Raw genomic sequence first — 19,641 nt, 5'->3', positions numbered from 1 at the left:
GCTGGGGGCAGCTGGGTGAGGGAAGAAGGGACCAGTGTGTGCACGCGTGTGTGAGCCCACTTGAGGGGAGAGGAAGGGAGCGGGGGGCACAACCAGGAGAAAGGCCAAGTGCAGAGAAGGCCGCCATTGTGAAGGCAGGACAGCTGCACCAGGGGCCCAGAGGACGTTTCGCGGGAAGAATCCGAGGCCTTTCTTCTCTGTGTGTGTGCAGAAGGGCCAAGAAGAAAGGAGGAGGGGCCGAGATGGTGGGATGGGGGTGGGGTGGGGAGGAGAGAGACAGGAGAGAAAAGAGAGAGCATAGAAAGCTGGTGGAGGGTGGGGGTGGGGGGAGCTGCTGGCTCTGGATGGAATTTGCAGACTCATCCATGATGGTCCTGCCACGACTCCCCGAGCACCTATGACGGGGCAGGCCCTCTTCCAGGCACCGGGATGCGGGAGAGGACAGCCCAGGTAGTCCCTGCTCCCAGTGAGCTGACATTTCAGAAGGGAGGTAACCAGTGAGATCAATGGCGGAACGCATGTTAGTGGTAGAAAGGGCCAGAGAGATGGATGAAGCAGGGTTTGAACCAGGGTCCTGAAGGGGGGACGGTGACATGTTCCAACTTGGGAGGCTGAACAACAAATATACAGATATATGTTAAGTGCTGACAGGAGCCCTGAAGGACGATGAAGCAGGGTGAGGGGATGAAGAGGGGAAAGGAACCCTCTTGTGGATGTGCCCCCCTCCACAGCCGGCGAATTCTAGAACGCAATGAGGGAGGGGCTGAAGGCTCACCACCAGTGCCCACATCTCTACGAACGTCTGTACCAGATGGCAGAAGCTGGGCACGGATACAGCCTCAGAACGGCCAGACTCAGATGGCAACATGGAAGGAGAAGGCGTGACCCCCACGAGGAGACAATGGACACTTCTGTCTAATTTGCCAGAAAGCGCCGGAAAAGGCGTCCCCCCTCACCCGCAAAGCAGTGGAGTGGAAATCCGTGATTGCCACCTCCGTGCGTTTTTCCTCCTCTTCGTTCCCACAGCCCTCGATTTATTTCCGCTTTGCCAGAAATTGCCAAATCGCTTCTTGGCGTGGAGGTGCCAATGTGCATTCCCACTGCTGATGTATGGGAATCAGCTGATGTATGGGAATTCCTGTTTTCCCACATCCCCTCCCCCCCGCCCCCCGCCAGACTTTGCTGTGATGGGGCCTCTGAACATTGGTTATGGCCATTGTGGGCTTAATTGGCATTTTACTGATCACCAGACAGGTTGAGCGCGTGCTACCAATTTGGAGCCGTGTGTACAACTTGAATGGATCAGCTTATCCATTGTGACGTTCATGGGAACACTGGTCTGGGGGAGGTTGTGCGATGCTACGATGCTTGTGTAACTCATCACATCCTCAGAGCTAACACCGCTTAAGGGCTTACTCTGTATCACCGTTCTAACGTATTTGATCCTGACAAAACCCTATGAGCTGAGTAACATCCTTAGCCTTAGTTGCGGTAACCGAGACTAAGAAGTTAAATGACTCGTCCAAACTCACTCAGTTAGAAAGCGGAATCAGAAAGACTCTTAACGACAGAGAACAAACGGAGGGTTGATGGAGGAAGGTGGGTGGGGGATGGGCTAGCTAGATGGGTGATGGGCGTTAAGGAGGGCGCTTGTTGGGATGAGCACTGGGCGTTGTACATAAGGGATGAATCACTGGTTCTACTCCTGAAACCAATGTTGCACTGTGTGTTAACGAACTAAAATTTAAATTAAAAAATGCCTATTCAAAAAAAAAAAAAAAAAAAAGAAAGAAAGTAGTGGAATCAGGATTGGAACCCAGGCAGAGTCCTTGCTCTCAATGGCTTTGTGAAGAGCGGGGAGGCATCTCCTTCCAAGAACACGATAGAACTCTGACTCGTGGGTAGGTAAGAGAGCACGGTCGGGCAGCTCACATGGGCTGAAAGTTAGGACTGAGTGCATTTTGTAAAAACCGAGGAGGCAATTCATCCCTTTCAGGGTGTTTATAATTGAGCTCTAGGTTCCCGGAGAAGCCAACACACAGAAACAGCCGTGAACAAACTGCTGTTTATCCCGCTTTGCCTCTCTCACTTCCTGCAAAACACGGGCTAGCAGAAAGCACGGGGATTGCAAAATGAGCTTGCAAATCTTGTCAAAGAGGCAAGGTTTTGTGAAATTAATTAAAGGGATGCTGGAGGACGGCTCGAAGCACACACAAATCCACTGACAAAATTCTGGTCTATGAGGTAACTGAAGAAGAGACTGTTAGAAAGGATGGGGAGTAGTAAGTACTTCACAAGGGGGAGATTCAGGAGTCAAAGGATTAAGAGAGGCTCTTGCGAAAACCGATCCAATCCCGAATACTTCTGCAAAAATGACCTGTTATGATGTTGATCTCCTGTACTCAAAAGAGTATCATATACACAAGTGGCTGTGAACCGTTACTATACTTTGATTTTAATCTTCCCTCAGCACCCCTTTGCTTCTCCTTCTACGGAAAAGAATTTCTAGCTGGGAATATGGTCACCCAGCATGAAGACTGCCCTTCCCAGCCTCCTCTGCGGTCACGTGTGCTCATGTGACTTGTTTCTCATCAATGAGGTACAAGGAAAAATGGAGAGCAGCTGAAACTCTGATCAATCTAGGAACACCTAAATATATGAAGCAAATATCGACAGATCCAAAGGGAGAAATAGACAGCAATAAATTAATCGTAGGGGACTTGAATGCCCCACTTCTGTCAATGGATAGATCATCTAGACAGATAATCGTAGGCAACATTGGCCTTAAATGACACGTTGGACCAGATGGACTTAAGATTTCCAGAACATTCCATTCCAAAGCAACAGAACACACATTCTTCTCGAGTGCACATGGAACATTCTCCAGGATAGATCATATGTGGGACCACAAAACAAGTCTTAATACATTTAGGAAAACCGAAATCAGATCAAGCAACTTTTTTCCCACCACGATGGTATGAAATTAGAAATCAATCATGAGAAGAAAACTGGAACATTCACGAATGTGTGGAGGGTAAACAACATAAAACGGAACAACCACTGGGCCAAAGAAGAACTCAAGAGAAATTTAAAAAACACCCTGAGACAAATGAAAATGGAAATAAAACATCCCAGAAGTTACGGGATACAGCAAAAGCAGTTCTAAGAGGGAAGTTCATAGCGATAAATGCCAACATCAAGAAACCAGAAAAATCTCAAAGAAAGCACCTAACTTTACACCTCAAGGAACCAGGAAAACAGGAACAAACAAAGCTCAAAGTTAGCAGAAGGAAGAAAATAACGAAAATCACAACAGAAATAAGTAAAATAGGGACTAAAACAACAATAGAAAAGATCAATACAACTAAGAGCTTGTTCTTTGAAAAGATATACCAAATTGACAACTCTTTAGCCAGACTTACCAAGACAAAGAGAGAGGGCTCAAATAAATAAAACCAGAAACGAGAGATGTTACACAGAAATACAAAGGATCATTAAGAGACTATACTATGGGCAATTATACACTCACAAATTGGACAACCTAGAAGAAAGGGATAAATTCCTAGAAAGACACAACTTACCAAGACTGAATCGTGAAGAAATTGGAAATCTGAATAGATCACTTACTACTAAGGAGATTGAACCAGGGATCAAAAACTTCTCAACAAGCAAAAGTCCAGGACCAGACGGCTTTACTGGTGAGTTCTACCAAGCATTTAAAGAAGAATTAATATGAATCCTTTTCAAATGTCTCCAAAAAAACAGAAGAGGAGAAAACACTGCTAGACTCATTCTATGAGACCAGCATTACCCTGATACCAAAACCAAAGACACCACAAGAAAAGAAAATTACAGTCCAATATCCCTGATGAACATAGACACAAAAACTGTCAACAAAATATTAGCAAATGGAACCCAACAATACATTAAAAGGATCAAATGGGATTTATCCAGGGGGAGCAAGGACAGTTTACCATATGCAGATCAATAAATGTGATACACCACATTAACAAAGTGAAGGATAAAACCGTATGATCATCTCATTAGATGCAGAAAAAGCATTTGACGAAATTCAACATTCATTTATGATGAAAACTCTCAGCCAAGTGGGTATAGAGGAGAAGTACCTCAACACAATAAAGGCCGTATAGGATCAGCCCACAGCTAACTCACTCAACAGTGAAAAACTGAAATCCGTTCTTCTAAGATCAGGAGTAAGACAAGGATGCCTACTCTTGTCACTTTTTTTTTTAAATGTTTTAATTTATTTTTGAGATCGAGAGACAGAGTGTGAGTGGAGGAGGGGCAGAGAGAGGGAGACACAGAATCTGAAGCAGGCTCCAGGCTCTGAGCTGTCAGCAAAGAGCCCGATGCGGGGCTTGAACTCACAAACCGTGAGATCATGACCTGAGCCAAAGTCGGACGCCCAACCGACTGAGCCACCCAGGTGCCCCTACTCTTGTCACTTTCATTCAATGCAGTATCGGAAGTCCTAGCCAGAGCAATTAGGTATGAAAAAGAAAGAAAAGCCATCCAAATTGGGAAGGTAGAATTAAACTCTCACTATTTGCATGTGACATGATATCACACATAGAAACCCCAAAATAACTGTTAGAATAGACAAATTCAGTGAAGGTGCAGGATACGAAATCGATATGCAAAAATCCATTGTATCTCTATACACCAGCAATGAACTATCAGAAAGAAAAATGAAGAAACAATCCCCTTTACGATTGCATCAAAAAGAATCAGATACCTAGGAATAAATTTAACCAAGGAGGTGAAAGACCCATATGCTGAAAACTGTCAGATACTCGTGAAAGACACTGAAGAAGACCCAAATAAATGGAAAGATATTCTGTGCTCATGGATTGGAAGAATTGATACTGTAATATGCCCACAGTACCCAAAGCAATGGAGATTCAACCCAATCCCTATTCAAATTCCAGCGGCATTTTTCACAGAAATAGAACAAATAATCTTAAAACTTGTATGGAACCACAAAAGACCCCAACTAGCTTAAGCAATCTTGAGAAAGAAGAACGAAGCTGGAGGCATCATGCTTGCTGACTTCAAACTGTATTACGAAGCTATAGTAATCAAAACAGTATGGCGTTGGCGTTAAAACAGACACAGATCAGTGTAACAGAACAGAGCCTAGAAATAAACCCACACAGATATGGTCAACTAATTGACATCAAAGGAGCCTAGAATATACAATGGGGAAAGGACAGTCTCTTCAATAAGTGGTGCTGGGGAAACGAGCCAGCCACACAAACAAAATGAACCTGGACCCCTGACGTCATCCACAAAAACGAACTAGAAATGGATTAAAGACTTGAACACAAGACCTGAAACCATAATGTGACATTAGTCTTGGCGACGATTTTTTGGATTTGACACCAGAAGCAAAGGCAATTCATGACAAACATAAATAACCGGGACCACACCAAACTGAAAAGCTTCTGCACAGCAAAAGAAACCATCAGCACAATGAAAGGGCAACCTGCCGAACTGGAGAAAATGTTTGCAACTCTTTTATCTGAAAAGGGGTTAATATCCAAAAGATATAAAGAAGTCCTAAGGCTCAACAGCAAAAACACAAACAATTAGTAAAAGGCGAAAGATTTATACGATCTGAAGAGAAACCAGAGTATTAAAAACACAAACAATTAATCAAACAAGGAGCAAAGGATCTGAATGGACATTTTGCCAAAGAAGACATCCAGGTGGCCAACAGGCATGTGAAAAAGTGCCGAACGTCACTCATCATCAGGGAAATGCAAATCAAAACCACAATGAGATATCACTTCACACCTGTCAGGACAGCTGTTATCAGAAGGACAAGAGACAGCAAGTGTGGGTGAGGGTGTGGAGAAAAGGGAACCCCTCGCGCACCGCCGGCCGGAATGAAAATCGGTGCAGCCACAACGGAAACGCTACGGAGCTTCCTCACGAAATTAAAAACAGAACTCCCATACGATCCAGCAATTCCCCTTCTGGGGATTGATCTGCGGGAAATGAGAACATGAACTTGAAAAGATATCTGCACCCCTACGTCCGCTGCAGCATTATTTACAACGGCCAGGACATGGAAAGTAGCTACGTGTCCATAGATGGCTGAATGGATAAAGATGTGGTGTATGTAGATGAGCAACGATCATTCAGCCGCGTGAGTGAAACCTTGTCATTTGCAACAACAAGGATGGACCTTGAGGGCATTGTGCTAAGTGAAAGAAGCCAGAGAGAGACAAATACTGTTATGATCTCGCTCATATGTAAGAATCCAAGAAAACAACACTGAGCTCGTAGATACAGAGGACAGATTGGTGGTTGCCAGTGGCGGTGGGCAGGGCTAGGGGTGGTACCCCAAACTAATATAATGTTATACACCAATTATACTTCATTCTCAAAAAAGCAAATGGTTGAGTCTCTGGTCAGTTCGTGGAGCACCACCAAAGAAGCACGGGCTTTTATTTTTTAATTTTTCTATTTTTTCCCAATATATGAAGTTTATTGTCAAACTGGTTTCCACACAACACCCAGTGCTCATCCCAAAAGGTGCCCTCCTCCATACCCATCGCCCACCCTCCCCTCCCTCCCACCCGCCATCAACCTTCAGTTTGTTCTCAGTTTTTAAGAGTCTCTTATGCTTTGGTTCTGTCTTCCACTCTAACCTCTTTTTTTTTTCTTATTTTTCCTTCCCCTCCCCCATGGGTTTCTGTTAAGTTTCTCAGGATCCACATAAGAGTGAACACATACGGTATCTGTCTTTCTCTGTATGGCTTATTTCACTTAGCATCACACTCTCCAGTTCCATCCACGTTGCTACAAAGGGCCATATTTCGTTCTTTCTCATTGCCATGTAGTACTCCATTGTGTATATAAACCACAATTTCTTTTTCATTCATCAGTTGATGGACATTTAGGCTCCTTCCATAATTTGGCTATTGAGAGTGCCAGAAGCATGGGCTTTTAACTGCAAGCAATAAGTGATTGCTCTCTTGGGTCTCATACACAGCCAAACGTAAATCCAACTCAACCAACTTTGCTAAATACCCGTGAGAACGCAGAGTTGAATGTGCCTAAAGAAAGAGCAGCTGACCACTGGTCCTTGGGAGACTAAGGTTGTTATACGTTCTAATGTGAGTCATACCTATCAAATTCATCTAAGAGGAATTTTCAATTCATTAGTTTCCAGTCATTTTCCTCAATCAACCAACAATGACCAGCATAACTAACATTATTAGTGGTATCTTTAAAATGTTTTCACCTTAAACAGCAACTTAATATAAAACTCAAGTCAGAGCTTTCTAGCTGCCAGGGCAAAGAGGGAAAGTATACAGGGTACATAGCTCTTGCTGTTTAATGACCAGGAACACATCAGGCCATCAGAACAAACAGGCATTTTCAGGGTCCTGAGTTCTGAAAGTCACGCTGCAGCAGGGTCTCTTGTACAGAGAGGCATTCTAACTGTAACGAATAAAATCCTCAGGGACGGTTTTACAAAAAATGTAAATGCTCTGTGTATGGCTATTTACGCTTGGACATTATGATCCCAGTCTTCACTGAAGCGATACCGAGTAAGCATAGTTGGATGAAAGCAAGGCTTTGGGAAGACAGCTTCTCGGCGATGTGTGCAAATTCAAGAACGAAGTTTGGGAAATCAATTTTGAGGAACATTTATTATTGGAATAGTTCCTTTTCTTGCGCCAGCTGTATGATTCTAAGGCATTAGTCACCGGTTCCCACCAGGAGCGCCCACGATATCACAGGGTATGTGTTTCCTTTCAGTGTGAAGGATGCTCCAAACTTGCTTTGAATTCCCATGGTCTTCGGTTTCCATTTTGGTTGTGTCACAAGCACCCCAATTGAGGACTCTGGGCACATCTCTTTTCTGGGCTGCAGTTGTCCGGCTGTCAAATAAGGGGTGTTGATGAGAACACCTTAGGGTCCTTACTGTTCTTTTAGCATCCAAATCGGAAGTTTTCTACACAGACCTTTCAGTCAGATGTTCTACAGGGGGTCTGTGAGCTATACTCTGCCTTCAGACAAGCTTTTGTTTGGCCCACGGGGTACATTTTTTAAGAAACTGATGATGGCAACGTTTTTTTTCCCCTTATATCAGCATATTTCAGCTACACATTCAGGTTAGAAATATGCGAAGATTGGTACTCCTGGGCATGAATGGCTATAATTATCTGGACCGGCGTAGAAGATGCCCCTTTCCGTAGGTGCCCTCTGGTGTGCTGCGGGACCCCCGTGTCCTGCTTCTTTATTTACACGCAGGTCCCCACAACCAGCTGCGCGGTGGCCCGTGCTGACCTCTGACACGTGCGGCTTTCTGCAGAGATCCAGGAACCAACAGCTTATGCGTATGGGATGGAGGCCTTCTGAGTTCTCTCAGAAGGCCCCGCTTTCTGGGTGACCCTGGCAGGAGAATCAGTCCACAAGAAGATGCACCTTCCTCTTGTTCCTCACCCCGACGTGCCCCGCCAGCCACACGGGTATCCCAGGGAAAGCACCCCCAGCCTGGAAGGCTGCTTCATCTCTGAACTCAGCTGAGGGAGGCGTCGATCCCCCCCTCCTGTCACTCCCCCGGAAACAAGCCCCTGGTCACTCGGACGCGACTTCTCAGGGTGGCAGCATCCCAGCCGCCATGTCTGATTTCACGATCGCCTCGCTCGGCTCTCAGTGGGGAGTGTTCACTTTTTCAAAATTCAATTTAATGGAGTTTTGGAGGATTTCGCATGGTGCTAGAGGTAAGTGTTTGTAATTGTGTCTTTGCCCCAGGCCAGCAGCCTGACAGGTGAGCCTTGGGAACCGACCAAGGTACCTCCTGCAAGATAGACCGGAAGACCTAATTGCTCTGTATCCATCCACGATACAGCTCTGCAGCACTGACCACAGGAGAGGTGGGGCGTGCCAGGTAGTGTAGACGGCCAAGTGTAGACAAGCCGTCCATGTCAATTTCCCGGCCATTCTGCAGAGTGGCCACACAGTCCCACACGTGCTCCTGTCCATTTTCCACACCAGTTTTCATCCCTGCCTCCCACCCCAATGTTCTTCTGGAACCTTCTTCCATGCTGATGGTCTGAAGTCAATAAACCGGTCCCTAACATAACACATGGTGAATACAAACTCACACATAAATACTTCTAGCCTCTCTCTGTATTATATTTCATATTTTAAGTGGACTCATTAAAAAAATTCAAATTGCTTTGAAAAGGTCACGTTCTTTCGCTACTATAGGCAAATCATTTTGTATTTTTTTTAATATATTTTTTTCTTATTCTTTTTTTTTTTTCTTCTATTTTAGAGAACGAGGGAGAGAGCTTGTGTGAGCGGGACGGAGGGAGAGGGAGAGGGAGAGGGAGAGGGAGAGGGAGAGGGAGAGGGAGAGGGAGAGGGAGAGAGAGAGAGAGAGAGAATCTCAAGCAGGTGCCATGCTCAGCGTGGAGCCACAGGCGGGGCTCAGTCCCACGACCCTGGGATCACGACCTGAGCTGAAATCAAGAGTCCGACGCTCCACCTCCTGAGCCACCCAGGCGCCCCTCGTGTCGTGTTTTTCTAGGGCCCACGGGCATAAGCGAACGCTTTTAAGTTAAAATGAAGCGGTCCACGGGCTGCCTGACATCATCTCCAATCCCTGTAGTACAGGGTCAACATGCTGGTCTGAGGTCGGGGCGCCGGGCCCCACATCCAAAGCTGCGCGCCCGCCTGCCCGCCCGCGGCCTCCTGGCTCCCCTTACCTGTCCGGTAGCCCGTGCTGTTGAGGTACACGGCGAAGGTGCGGCTCTCGTGCTGTGCCTGCCAGGAGGGCGAGGAGCAGTTCTCGTTGTTGGTGTAGGTGTTGTGGTTGTGGACATACTTCCCGGTGAGGATAGAGGACCGCGAAGGGCAGCACATGGGCGTGGTCACGAAGGCGTTGACAAAGTGCGCCCCGCCCCGCTCCATGATGCGCCTTGTCTTGTTCATCACCTGCATGGAACCTGCAACCAGGAGCCAAGGTGAGTGCGGCCGTTCCCAGCTGGTGCCCGGTGGGCCACGCGACCACGGGGGACAGGCGCTGAGTGGTTCTTAACCCCATCCAACTGGTGCCCAGGGGGCCATGCGACCACTGGGGACAGGCGCTGAGTGGTTCCTAACCCCATCCCTGGGGAGGGGGCGCATTTTGGAAATCTCTGGGGACACACGAGGGGGGGGGGGCACAACGGTTAGTTGTGAGCATGGGCCAGCGAGGCACTGTGGGGTAGTCCTGTGCAAGAAATATCCTGGGTCCCCAGTCCCGCTGCGTGCTCATGGGGAGTAGATAAAAACCTGTTTGTCATACATATAAACCAAACATCTTTTTTTTTTTTTTTTTGCAGGATATTAACATGCAGTGTATTTATTTATTTATTTTTGGTAAGCAACCACTATGTAAACCAAGGGAAGATTATACTTTGTTTTGTTTGGAACTTGCCCAAGAATCGTTGGTTTTTACTGAAATCTGGTCATGCCAACCCACCTGGCTCACCTCCCTGAACACTCCTCTGCTCCTTTGTCCACATGGTCCTTCTAGTTTGGAATCCACTTCCCACCTCTCTCCGGACTCGAGCCATCGGCCAAGCCACACCTCTTCCAGTGATCACACTGGCTTCTGATTCCCTCGAGCACATAGTAGGCATGCTGCGGGCGTTATTAGGGCTTAATTATATACCACTGGGTATTGTGGCTTCGTTCGCGCCTTTTCTCGTTCGCGAATGAAGCTGTAAGCAGCGAAAGGCGCTCAGGACGGAAAGGAAACTAACGTGCAGGAGACCTACTGTGCACAGGTGCTTTCCTGGTCACTGCTCCGCTGAGGGCCCCACGAGGGCAGAGAGTGCGTGCCCTGCTCCGTGCTGAATTCTCAACGCCCTCATGGGGTGTGATACACAGTAGGCACTCAATAAACGTTTGCAGAGTGGATGCGCAAACCTATGGCTGGTATCAGGATATTTAGTAGGGTTAGGGAAACATTCAAGGGAAATCCTTTCTCTCTTCCTCCTCCCACCCTCAGTTTCCTTCCTTTTCCTTAGAGTTCTTAGAGTCTGCTGCGGATTGAGTGACGCAAACTCTCCCCCACCCTCCATACGTCCTCATCCTCACCCTCAACACCTGTGAATGTGACCTTATTTGGAAAAAAGCGTCTTTGCGGGTGTAGTTAAGGATCTTGGGGGGAGATCATTCTGGATTACCTGGGTGGGCCCCAAATCCAATGACAAGCGTCGTGTAAGAGCCAGAAGGGAGAAGACACACAGACACGGTGGGGACGGCCATGTGAGGACCGAGGCAGAGGCTGGAGGGACGCAGCCACAGGCTAAGGAACTCCCGGGGCCCCCAGGAGCTGGAAGAGGAAGGAAGGATTCTCCTCTAGAGCCTTCGGAGGAAGCATAACCCTGTCAACACGTGGATTCCGGACTTCTGGCTTCTAGAACTACTGAAGAGTAAGCCAATGCAGTCTACCAGGCATTTGGAGTTTTTACTGGAGAGGTGCCCAGCCCAATCACCAACAGCCCCTTAGAGGTTTTAACAAAAACTAATCACTCTCACCTCAGCACTCTGTCCCTACAGGCGAAGAATGAAAAGGAGATTTATATGGCTCTTTTATCCCATCTTTCTGCCAAATAGGGACGGAATAGAGTTAGAGCTTCCCTGAGGCAAACATAGATCATATCTCCTCACTATTTAAAACCATCAGATAGCTTCCTGTGGCGCTCGGCAGGACACCGGAATTCCTTACTGTGGCCTAAGACTCTTCCAGACTCTTCCAGACTCGTCCTTGCTGCCAAGCCACCTCCCATGTTCCTTTGACCTCATCTCTCCCCTCCCCCTTGCTCACTTGGTTACACTGGCCTCCTCATGGTTTCTCAAATGCTCCACTCCCATCCCTGCCCCAGGATCTTTGCACTGGCTACCGCTTCTGCTGGGACTCTTCCTGAGGCATCCCTTTGTTGGCTTATCCCATTAAGTCAGATCTCAACTCAACGTCACCTCCTCAGCAAGGCCTGGCCAGCCCCCCTGCACCACTTGAGCTGGTTTTTATCAGGGAGGCCCTTCTGACACCAGGTGTGTTTCCTGAGCCTCTTGGCCAAGGCTGGCAGCGGTGGGTGGAGGAAAGAGCCGGCTCTGTGTGATGAACTGAACAGGAATTATCAGGCCCGGAACCGTGTGAACATCTATCCTCAAGGTCACACGCCCTCCCAAGAAGCCCCAGGGGACGCAGTTGTAACTGAAGGCAACTACAGGTATGACCTCCCTCTGGAGGGGACAGATGAGATGGGCTTTCCGAGGTCCACCCTGCGAAGCGAGCAGGGCACAGTCTCAGGGTTCAGCCGAGCCCTGGGGCCTCACCAGCCTCGGGGCCGCTCCTGGGGAAGGCTTTCCGGGAAGGCCTCCCACAAGCCGGTGGGTTCTTTCCACCCTGAACTTCTACCACGAATCGAGACATCGGCGTCCCGACGCCCGAGGCCCAAGCCTGAACACTAGCCACGTTCCCGGCTCGCGGCCTTTGCCGGAGCTCTGCCCTCTGCCTGGAGCGCTCCCTTCTTCGGGTTACTGAGCAAACGTCAAGTATCTCAGGGGAGAACTTCCCTGGCCCAGAATCTGGCAGGGATTTAGGCCTGCTTTGTTCGCCGTTACATTCCCACGCCTAGAACAGTGCCTGGCACAGAGTAGGTTCTCCATAAACGTCTGGAAATTAACAGAAGATCTGATCTTACTGTTTGAGGTTTCTATAGAACTCAGGAGCCCCAGGTGGTTCGTATTCGTAGACATGTGTGTTTTGTGCAGCGGGTTCGAAAACTCTGCCTTTAAAGAGCGTGAAATTCATCCCGCGTTCTCTGGTTTGCTACCCTAGCCAGGGCTCCTTATGGTCCCACATCCCACATCTGCCCATTCACGTACCCGCCAGGCGCCTGAAGGCCTGGGTTTGGCAGCCTCCTAACATAACTTAGTGGATGAGACAGGTCCAGCTTCTCCGTGGGGTAGAGGGCAGTGTTATCCGTCAATAATAATCGTTATGCTCGCTAATAGTCGCAGTGGCCGAGTGCCGGCTGTATGCACGGCTGGGCACGTGTTATGCGCCGTTTTACTTAATCCTTTCAACAGCCCTTTTGAGGACAGAGAGCGAAATGCCCAGTCAAAGCCACACACCTTTGGAAGCGTGATGTGAGGGCTCAAACCCAGGCTTGTCCGGCGGGGACGGCGGGTGCTTGGAGTCAGGTTCAAGAAACGTACGGTTCACCACGCACGGGAGGTAGCATAAATACACCCAGGAAACGCACTGAGATCCCAATGCACTTGGTCAATTCTCGACCTCAAGGAGGCTCAGAAGAGTCCTGGACTGGATGGTGGGTCCCCCGGTCATCCCAGAGGTGACTTTAGCTGGCACACCAGCGGTGGGAGCAGCACGGGGGCACATCACCAAATATCAGGGACGCCAGCCGTGGGCAAGGGATTCCCTCCACTACTGATCAACACAAAAGGCCAACTGGTGTGGTCACGTCCTTGACACCTGCACAATTCCTGCCTCAACGGGGAGTGAACCAGTCGCCTGGCAGAACGCTCAGGGCGCAGCAATGTTGGCTTATATTTAGTCGACTGGCTTGGTTTTCCTTTCCTTAGAGCAGTTAATCCTGGCTTCTCTCATTTAGGGTAGCGGAATCTTGTTCTTTTCTTTTTTTTTTTAATATTCTTTAAAAAGAATTTCTTAATGTTTATTTATTTTTGAGAGACAGAGAGAGACAGAGAACGAGCAGAGGAGGAGCAGAGGGAGAGGGAGACACAGAATCCGAAACAGGCTCCAGGCTCCGAGCTGCCGGCACAGAGCCCGACGTGGGGCTCGAACCCACAAACGGTGACATCATGATCTGAGCTGAACTTAGACGCTTCACCGACTGAGCCACCCAGGCGCCCTGAATCTTTTTCTTAAACACACACACACACCAATTACAGCTGATTAACAGAAGTCCACAGAAGGGGCGCCCGGGTGGCTCAGGTTGAGAACGGACTCTCGATCTTGACTTAGGTCGTGATCCCAGGGTTCGTGAGTTCCAGCCGTGCATCCAGCTCTGTGCTGACAGTGCAGAGCCTGCCTGGGATTCTCTCAGACACCGTCAGTGCCTCATACCCTAACCCGAGCTCCTGCTGCCACCTGCCCCCTCGTGCCTCCTTCCCTTTCCTCCAGCTACGTGGGCAAAAATCTAGCTACTCCTCGGTCCCATCTCTCCGTTCCCACATCGAATCCATCAGCAAAGCCTGTCCACCACCCGGCCCTGTCGCCCTCCTCCCTGGGCATCCTCTCTCTTCCGAATTAGGTCAGCTGCAGAGCGCCTCCTCTCCTTGGCACCCTCTGGGGCTCCCACTCACCGGAGAACAAAGTCCTGAAGTCCTCCACAGGCCTACCTGGGTCCAGACCTCGTCCGGCAGGGGCCTCGTCTCCGCCCTCAGACCTGCCGGGCCTGCTCCTGCCTCAGAGCCTTCGCCTTGCTGCTCCTTTGCTTGGAAGGCCTTTCCCCCTGAACCCTGACGGCCTGTGCGATCACCCCCTTCTCGTCTGTACTCCCTGTCCCTGACAGTTGAGACCCCTCCCTTGTTTTTTAAGTTTCTGACTCCATAACTGTCATCTGTAACTAACCACAGACTTTTACACACTTACATATTTCTGTTGCTGTCTGCCTGCGCCCGGTCACTGAGGCCTCCCAGCCCCGAGGCCTGGAGCGGCCCTCGGCACAGGGTCGGTGCTCAGTTAAGTATTCCTCAAAGGAATGAGTCCAGGGCACTCCAGGCAGAATCAACTCTTCGCCCGCTCTTTACAAACTGTGGGGAGAAAGGACGGGGCGGCTGGTGGTGAGAACCCGGCCCATCTGGGTCTCCCAGGTCTGCAGAGAGGACAACGCTGGCCCCCCACCCGACCTGTCAGACCCTCCTCCAGGAGGCAGGAGGCCGCCACCTGGCGAACAATTCCCCTGCAGTCGGCAGCCCCGAATGCCGCACTGGCAAAAAGCAAAAGCCTGTAGAACCGTTTCTTTCTTTCTCTTTCTTTCTTTTTTTTTTTTTAAACATGGGCTCAGAACCAGGGTCTCAAAGCGCTTCCGTCTCCACCATACTATTTCCGAGGAGAGGAGCGATTGCCGCTCTCGTCCAGGAGTCCCCATGCGTGTCTGCTCGGTGCGCTCGCCCCTGCCCACATGAGCCGGCTGCAGGGGAGCTGTGTCCGTGCGCCGCTCAGGTACGAGGTGACGACGCCCCCAGAGGACAGCGGCTTCTGTGCCCGAGCAGCACTACCATGAAGCCTCCCCGTGGGGACAGTGACCTGCTTTAGCACAACTGCCACAGCGATGGGGCTCTGTACGTCCACATCCGGAACACAAAAACATGTGATCTAATCTCGCCCAGCCCGGCCCTCAGGCAGATGGACCAGTCTGATGGGGGGGAAGAACCTGGAAGACGCGGCCACACAGAAATAAAAAGGCCAGTTCACAGAAATAAAAAGGCCAGTTTTCAACACGTTAAATGAAGCCAGGCCGGCCAACCCAGACTCACTCTGTCCAACACAAACTTGGGACGTGCACGCAAAAACAGGCCCGGTTTCCTTCTGTGATCAAACCTTCCAACCCAGCTGGGCCAGGGGGTGAGGTCACCCGACACCTCTGTGCGACTCTAATGGTCCCATCCCACTGATGAGATGGTCCCACCGCCCCCGGCCTTGAAGCTTATCTGGCCGCCCCTTTCTGATCGCTTTCTGGGGCCTCCTTGGTAGACCACCTGTGCTATTATTTATCCTTATTTGATATTTTTCCTTAAAGCGACTTAAAATTAAAAAAAAAAATTTTTTTTTACGTTTATTTATTTTTGAGACAGAGAGAGACAGAGCATGAGCAGGGGAGGGGCAGAGAGAGACAGAGACACAGAATCTGAAACAGGTTCCAGGCTCTGAGCTGTCAGCACAGAGCCCGACGCGGGGCTCAAACTCACGGACCGCGAGATCATGACCTGAGCCGAAGTTGGATGCTTAACCGACTGAGGCACCCAGGCACCCCCCAAATTTTTTTTTTTTTAAATGTTTATTTTTGAAAGAGAGCGAGAGAGAGATGGGGAAGGGGCAGAGAGAGAGGGAGACACGGAATCTGGAAGCAGGCTCCAGGCTGTGAGCCGTCAGCACAGAGCCCGTCGCGGGGCTCGAACCCACAAACCGCGAGATCATGACCTGCGCCGAAGTCGGGCGCTGACCCAACAGAGCCACCCAGGCACCCCTTAACGTGACTTGAAACAGATAAACTTGAATCTCAACCCGAGTCACTACGTGAAATTCTGTGTCTGATATGCTAATCAAAACATTTTTTTTTGATGCACATGAAAATAAGTTTGTAAGTAGTAAAATCCATGCTTTTTGACTTGTCACATGAGATACCTCGTGCCTTACCTGTCGTAGAAAGGCATCTGGGAAACGCTGAATTCGTTTGCTCTTCTCAAAGTCTGGGTCGGAGCAACCACGACCTCTGGGGAACGAGCGGGTGCGGGGGGCTTGCAAGATTCAAAACTGACTCAATTTTTGCCCCTTCCAGGGCTTAGGTGGTTCCCACCCACTTTTTGCCCTAGAGGCCCGTGTCAGCTGGGGGCAGAAGCACCGCACGGCCCTTTAAGACAGACTCCTGTGGCCCCCAGCGTGGGTGGCAGGGGAGGCACTGGTTTTGACAGATGACTACTGAAACGATGCCTTCTGATGTCTGTTTTCTTAACGTTACAGGTCAACAGAGTCTGTGACGTGTTCTCGCCTCGAGAGAGCGGTGGCAGGGAGATGGGATGTGGGGAAAAATAAAGCCCCGGGGGAAACCCAGGGTCTTGACTGAAATCAGCATTTTCCTTTAACGGTTTTTGCAATTTGTTTATGTTTGAGAGAGAGGGTGCGTGCACAGGTGTGCGAGCGGGGGAGGGGCAGAGAGAGGGGGACAGAGGATCCGAAGCGGGTTCTATGCGGACGGCAGAGAGCCCGATGCAGGGCTTGATCTCACAAACCGCGAGATCATGACCTGAGTCGGAGTCTGATGCTTAACCGACTGAGCCACCCAGGTGCCCCTTAAACCACACTCTCTAACCACCCCTGACCCTCATCTGGACCTACTGAGGCAGTCACTCCAACTGGCTCCCGGCTCCCACCCTCGTCCCCTGCACTACGTTCTCCACCTGGTGGCCACAGGGCTCCTTTTAAAACGTTAAAGTCACACCATGACTTCCTTTGCTCAAACTCATCCAACGAGCGTCCATCTTGCTTAGAATAAAACCCAAAGTCCCCTCCCCCCCGCCCCCTTTGGCCCAGGAAACCCCATGTGAGCTGGACGCTGATTCTCCCTGAGTACAACTTGTACCTCCGTCCCCCACTTGCCCTCTGCTCCGGCCACGCTGACCTTCTCACCACTCCTTGAACACGCCAGGCACGCTCCTGCCTCAGGGCCTTTGCACTTGCAGCCCCGAGACACACCCCCTCCGCCCCTCCCTGCCCCGTGGCATCCAGGTCTTTACCAAAACTGCCTCCTCAGGGAGGCTTTCCCTGGACTGCGCTAAGCTCTCTCCTTCTTCCCCTTCTTGCTCTTTGAGAAAATGTTCTCAGCAGAGAGGATGGTCGCTTCCGGGTGAGCCCTGCGAATGGTGGCTGGGGAAGGCTACTTTGGCTTTGAGTCGTTTGAGTATTTGAAGGTAAGGCTGTATGGCTCGTCTAATTTGAAATACTTTGGAGGCTCAGCGGGGAGGCGAGCTGACTGCAAACAGGCTAATCCACGAACACTCCAGGATGTGTGTCGCCTTCCTATCTGTGCCTTTCGTTTGGGGAAAGACAATCTAATCGAGCAGAGGCCTTTCAGCGAGGACCTCCCCGTATCTGTGGCGACCACAGGTGACTCTGAACACAAAACCGGAGGCCACAGTCAGAAAGCCAGAGGCAGGGCCTGCCCACGAGAATGTCTGGTGATGCTTTTTCCAGTGTGTCAAGATTCTGGGACACCGGGAGGGGGTCCAAGAGTCCGACTCATTTCGGACACCGTCTACACAGAGTCAGCATCGGATGCCACAGGTTAAGGGCTCAAGTCCCGCAAGGGTGCCCCACTCTCCCCGACTCCCCCTGCACGGACGCTGGCCGCAAGCCCGGGCTGTCACCTGTGCTTTGACCGACAGGCCACAGAGTAGCAGTAGAAGGCTTACAGAACTCAGGGAAACACATTCACCTGTTTGTTAAAGGACAGGAAGCAGCGGCCAGGCGCCCTGGGCAAGGTCTGGGGGCGGGCGGTGCTTACAGAGGCGTCGTTACAGAGTCCCGATTGATCAAGTCATCGGCCCCGGGCTGATTCAGCCTCCAGCCCCCTCCGCCAACCCTCCAGTCACATGGTCCGGGGGTTCCCAAGCAGTGTTTTCTCCTCTCCTGGGGGTTGAAAAGCAGGAGCCGAAGGGCCAGCTGGCACGGGGCCAGGCGGCGGGTGAAGGGGCCACGACCCACGTCCTCTCCAGATGCCATCCTTCTCTGAGCGGTTCTTCTCTCAGCCACTTAGTTCTGTATGTTAAACGGGTTCCGCTGCTCCATACGTGTGCGGGTGTACACGTTCTGGACGGTACGCGGGGCACGGCCCCCCGGCCCCCGCATCTGTAGACTCTGGGTATCAAAGAGCCCACAGAATGAAGTGTGATCTGTCCTATTAAGTCACTGACTTTCTTGGGGCCTTCGTTTCCCTTCTGTCAAAGTACAGCGCGGCAACAGCTTTAGGTTAAGGTTTCCTTTGACCGTGACATTCAAGGACGATTCTCGAATACCCTCTGTCATCTTCTGCAGTGTGCTGGGAAGGGCCCTAGAGGCACATGGCCTGAGTTCAATTCCTGACCTCGCCGCTTCCTGTCAGCCACATACCCTGGTGCAAATGAGTTACCACCCCCCCCAACCCCCCCCAAGTACCTTGGTGTCCTCGTGGGCAAAGTAGGGAGAATAAGAGTGCCTCCTTCCCACGGGATGTTCCAAAATTTAATTGAGGAAAATACAGGCGAAGCCTCTAGTGCAGGACACGGCATATGAAAACGCTTAACACGCGGTAGCTGTCGAAAGTTTTAGTTGCTGTAGCTCCCAAGTACTGCGTCACACCGAGTTCACAGAGTGCCTCTGGACACATTCTGGTCTGTGCGCTCAAAAGCGTTTAAAACATTAACTAATTCTTTTTTTTTTTTTTAAATTGGGAGATTTCACATCAATCCAGTTTTCTGGCTTGGCTTGAAAAAATACAGAGATCTGGCCTTGCTGGGTTCACAGTGAGTGGACCTGAGTGGCAAAGGCCCGGTTTGGAAGGGCCGCGCTGGTTCTCTGGGCTCCCCACTTCCCACATTTACAGGACCTGCCTGGCCCTGGGGGCACTGGGTTTACAACTTGCAGCTGTTTCTATTCCAGGGGAAGGGACCAGCTGAGTAAACCTTCAGAGTAACACTTACTATGACCCAGAGCCCTACAGAGAGCAGGCTTTAAGAGGGGGAGGAGAGCTGTGGGTGTGGGTGCAGGCTAGGACAGAGCCTTGACCTGGACAGGCAGGTGGGGGCGGGGGAGGGGACGGGGGAGGGCCATCAGCTCGGGCCACAGGTGGCAAAGCA

The 19,641-nt window shown here is 50.3% G+C and overlaps 1 protein-coding gene across 1 annotated transcript in view; it reads right to left on the bottom strand.

Annotated features, from left to right (window-relative positions):
- Positions 1–19,641, bottom strand: part of SULF2 (sulfatase 2) — a 93,011-nt gene that overhangs the window by 62,170 nt on the left and 11,200 nt on the right. The window contains 1 exon segment of the mRNA XM_032592555.1: positions 9,753–9,992. Coding sequence (XP_032448446.1) covers positions 9,753–9,992 — 240 coding nt within the window.

Source organism: Lynx canadensis, chromosome A3 (assembly GCF_007474595.2).
Source record: "Lynx canadensis isolate LIC74 chromosome A3, mLynCan4.pri.v2, whole genome shotgun sequence".
Classification (NCBI taxonomy): Eukaryota; Metazoa; Chordata; class Mammalia; order Carnivora; family Felidae; genus Lynx; species Lynx canadensis.
Note: the sequence above shows the minus strand (reverse complement) of the source record. Positions and strands in the feature narration are given on the sequence as shown.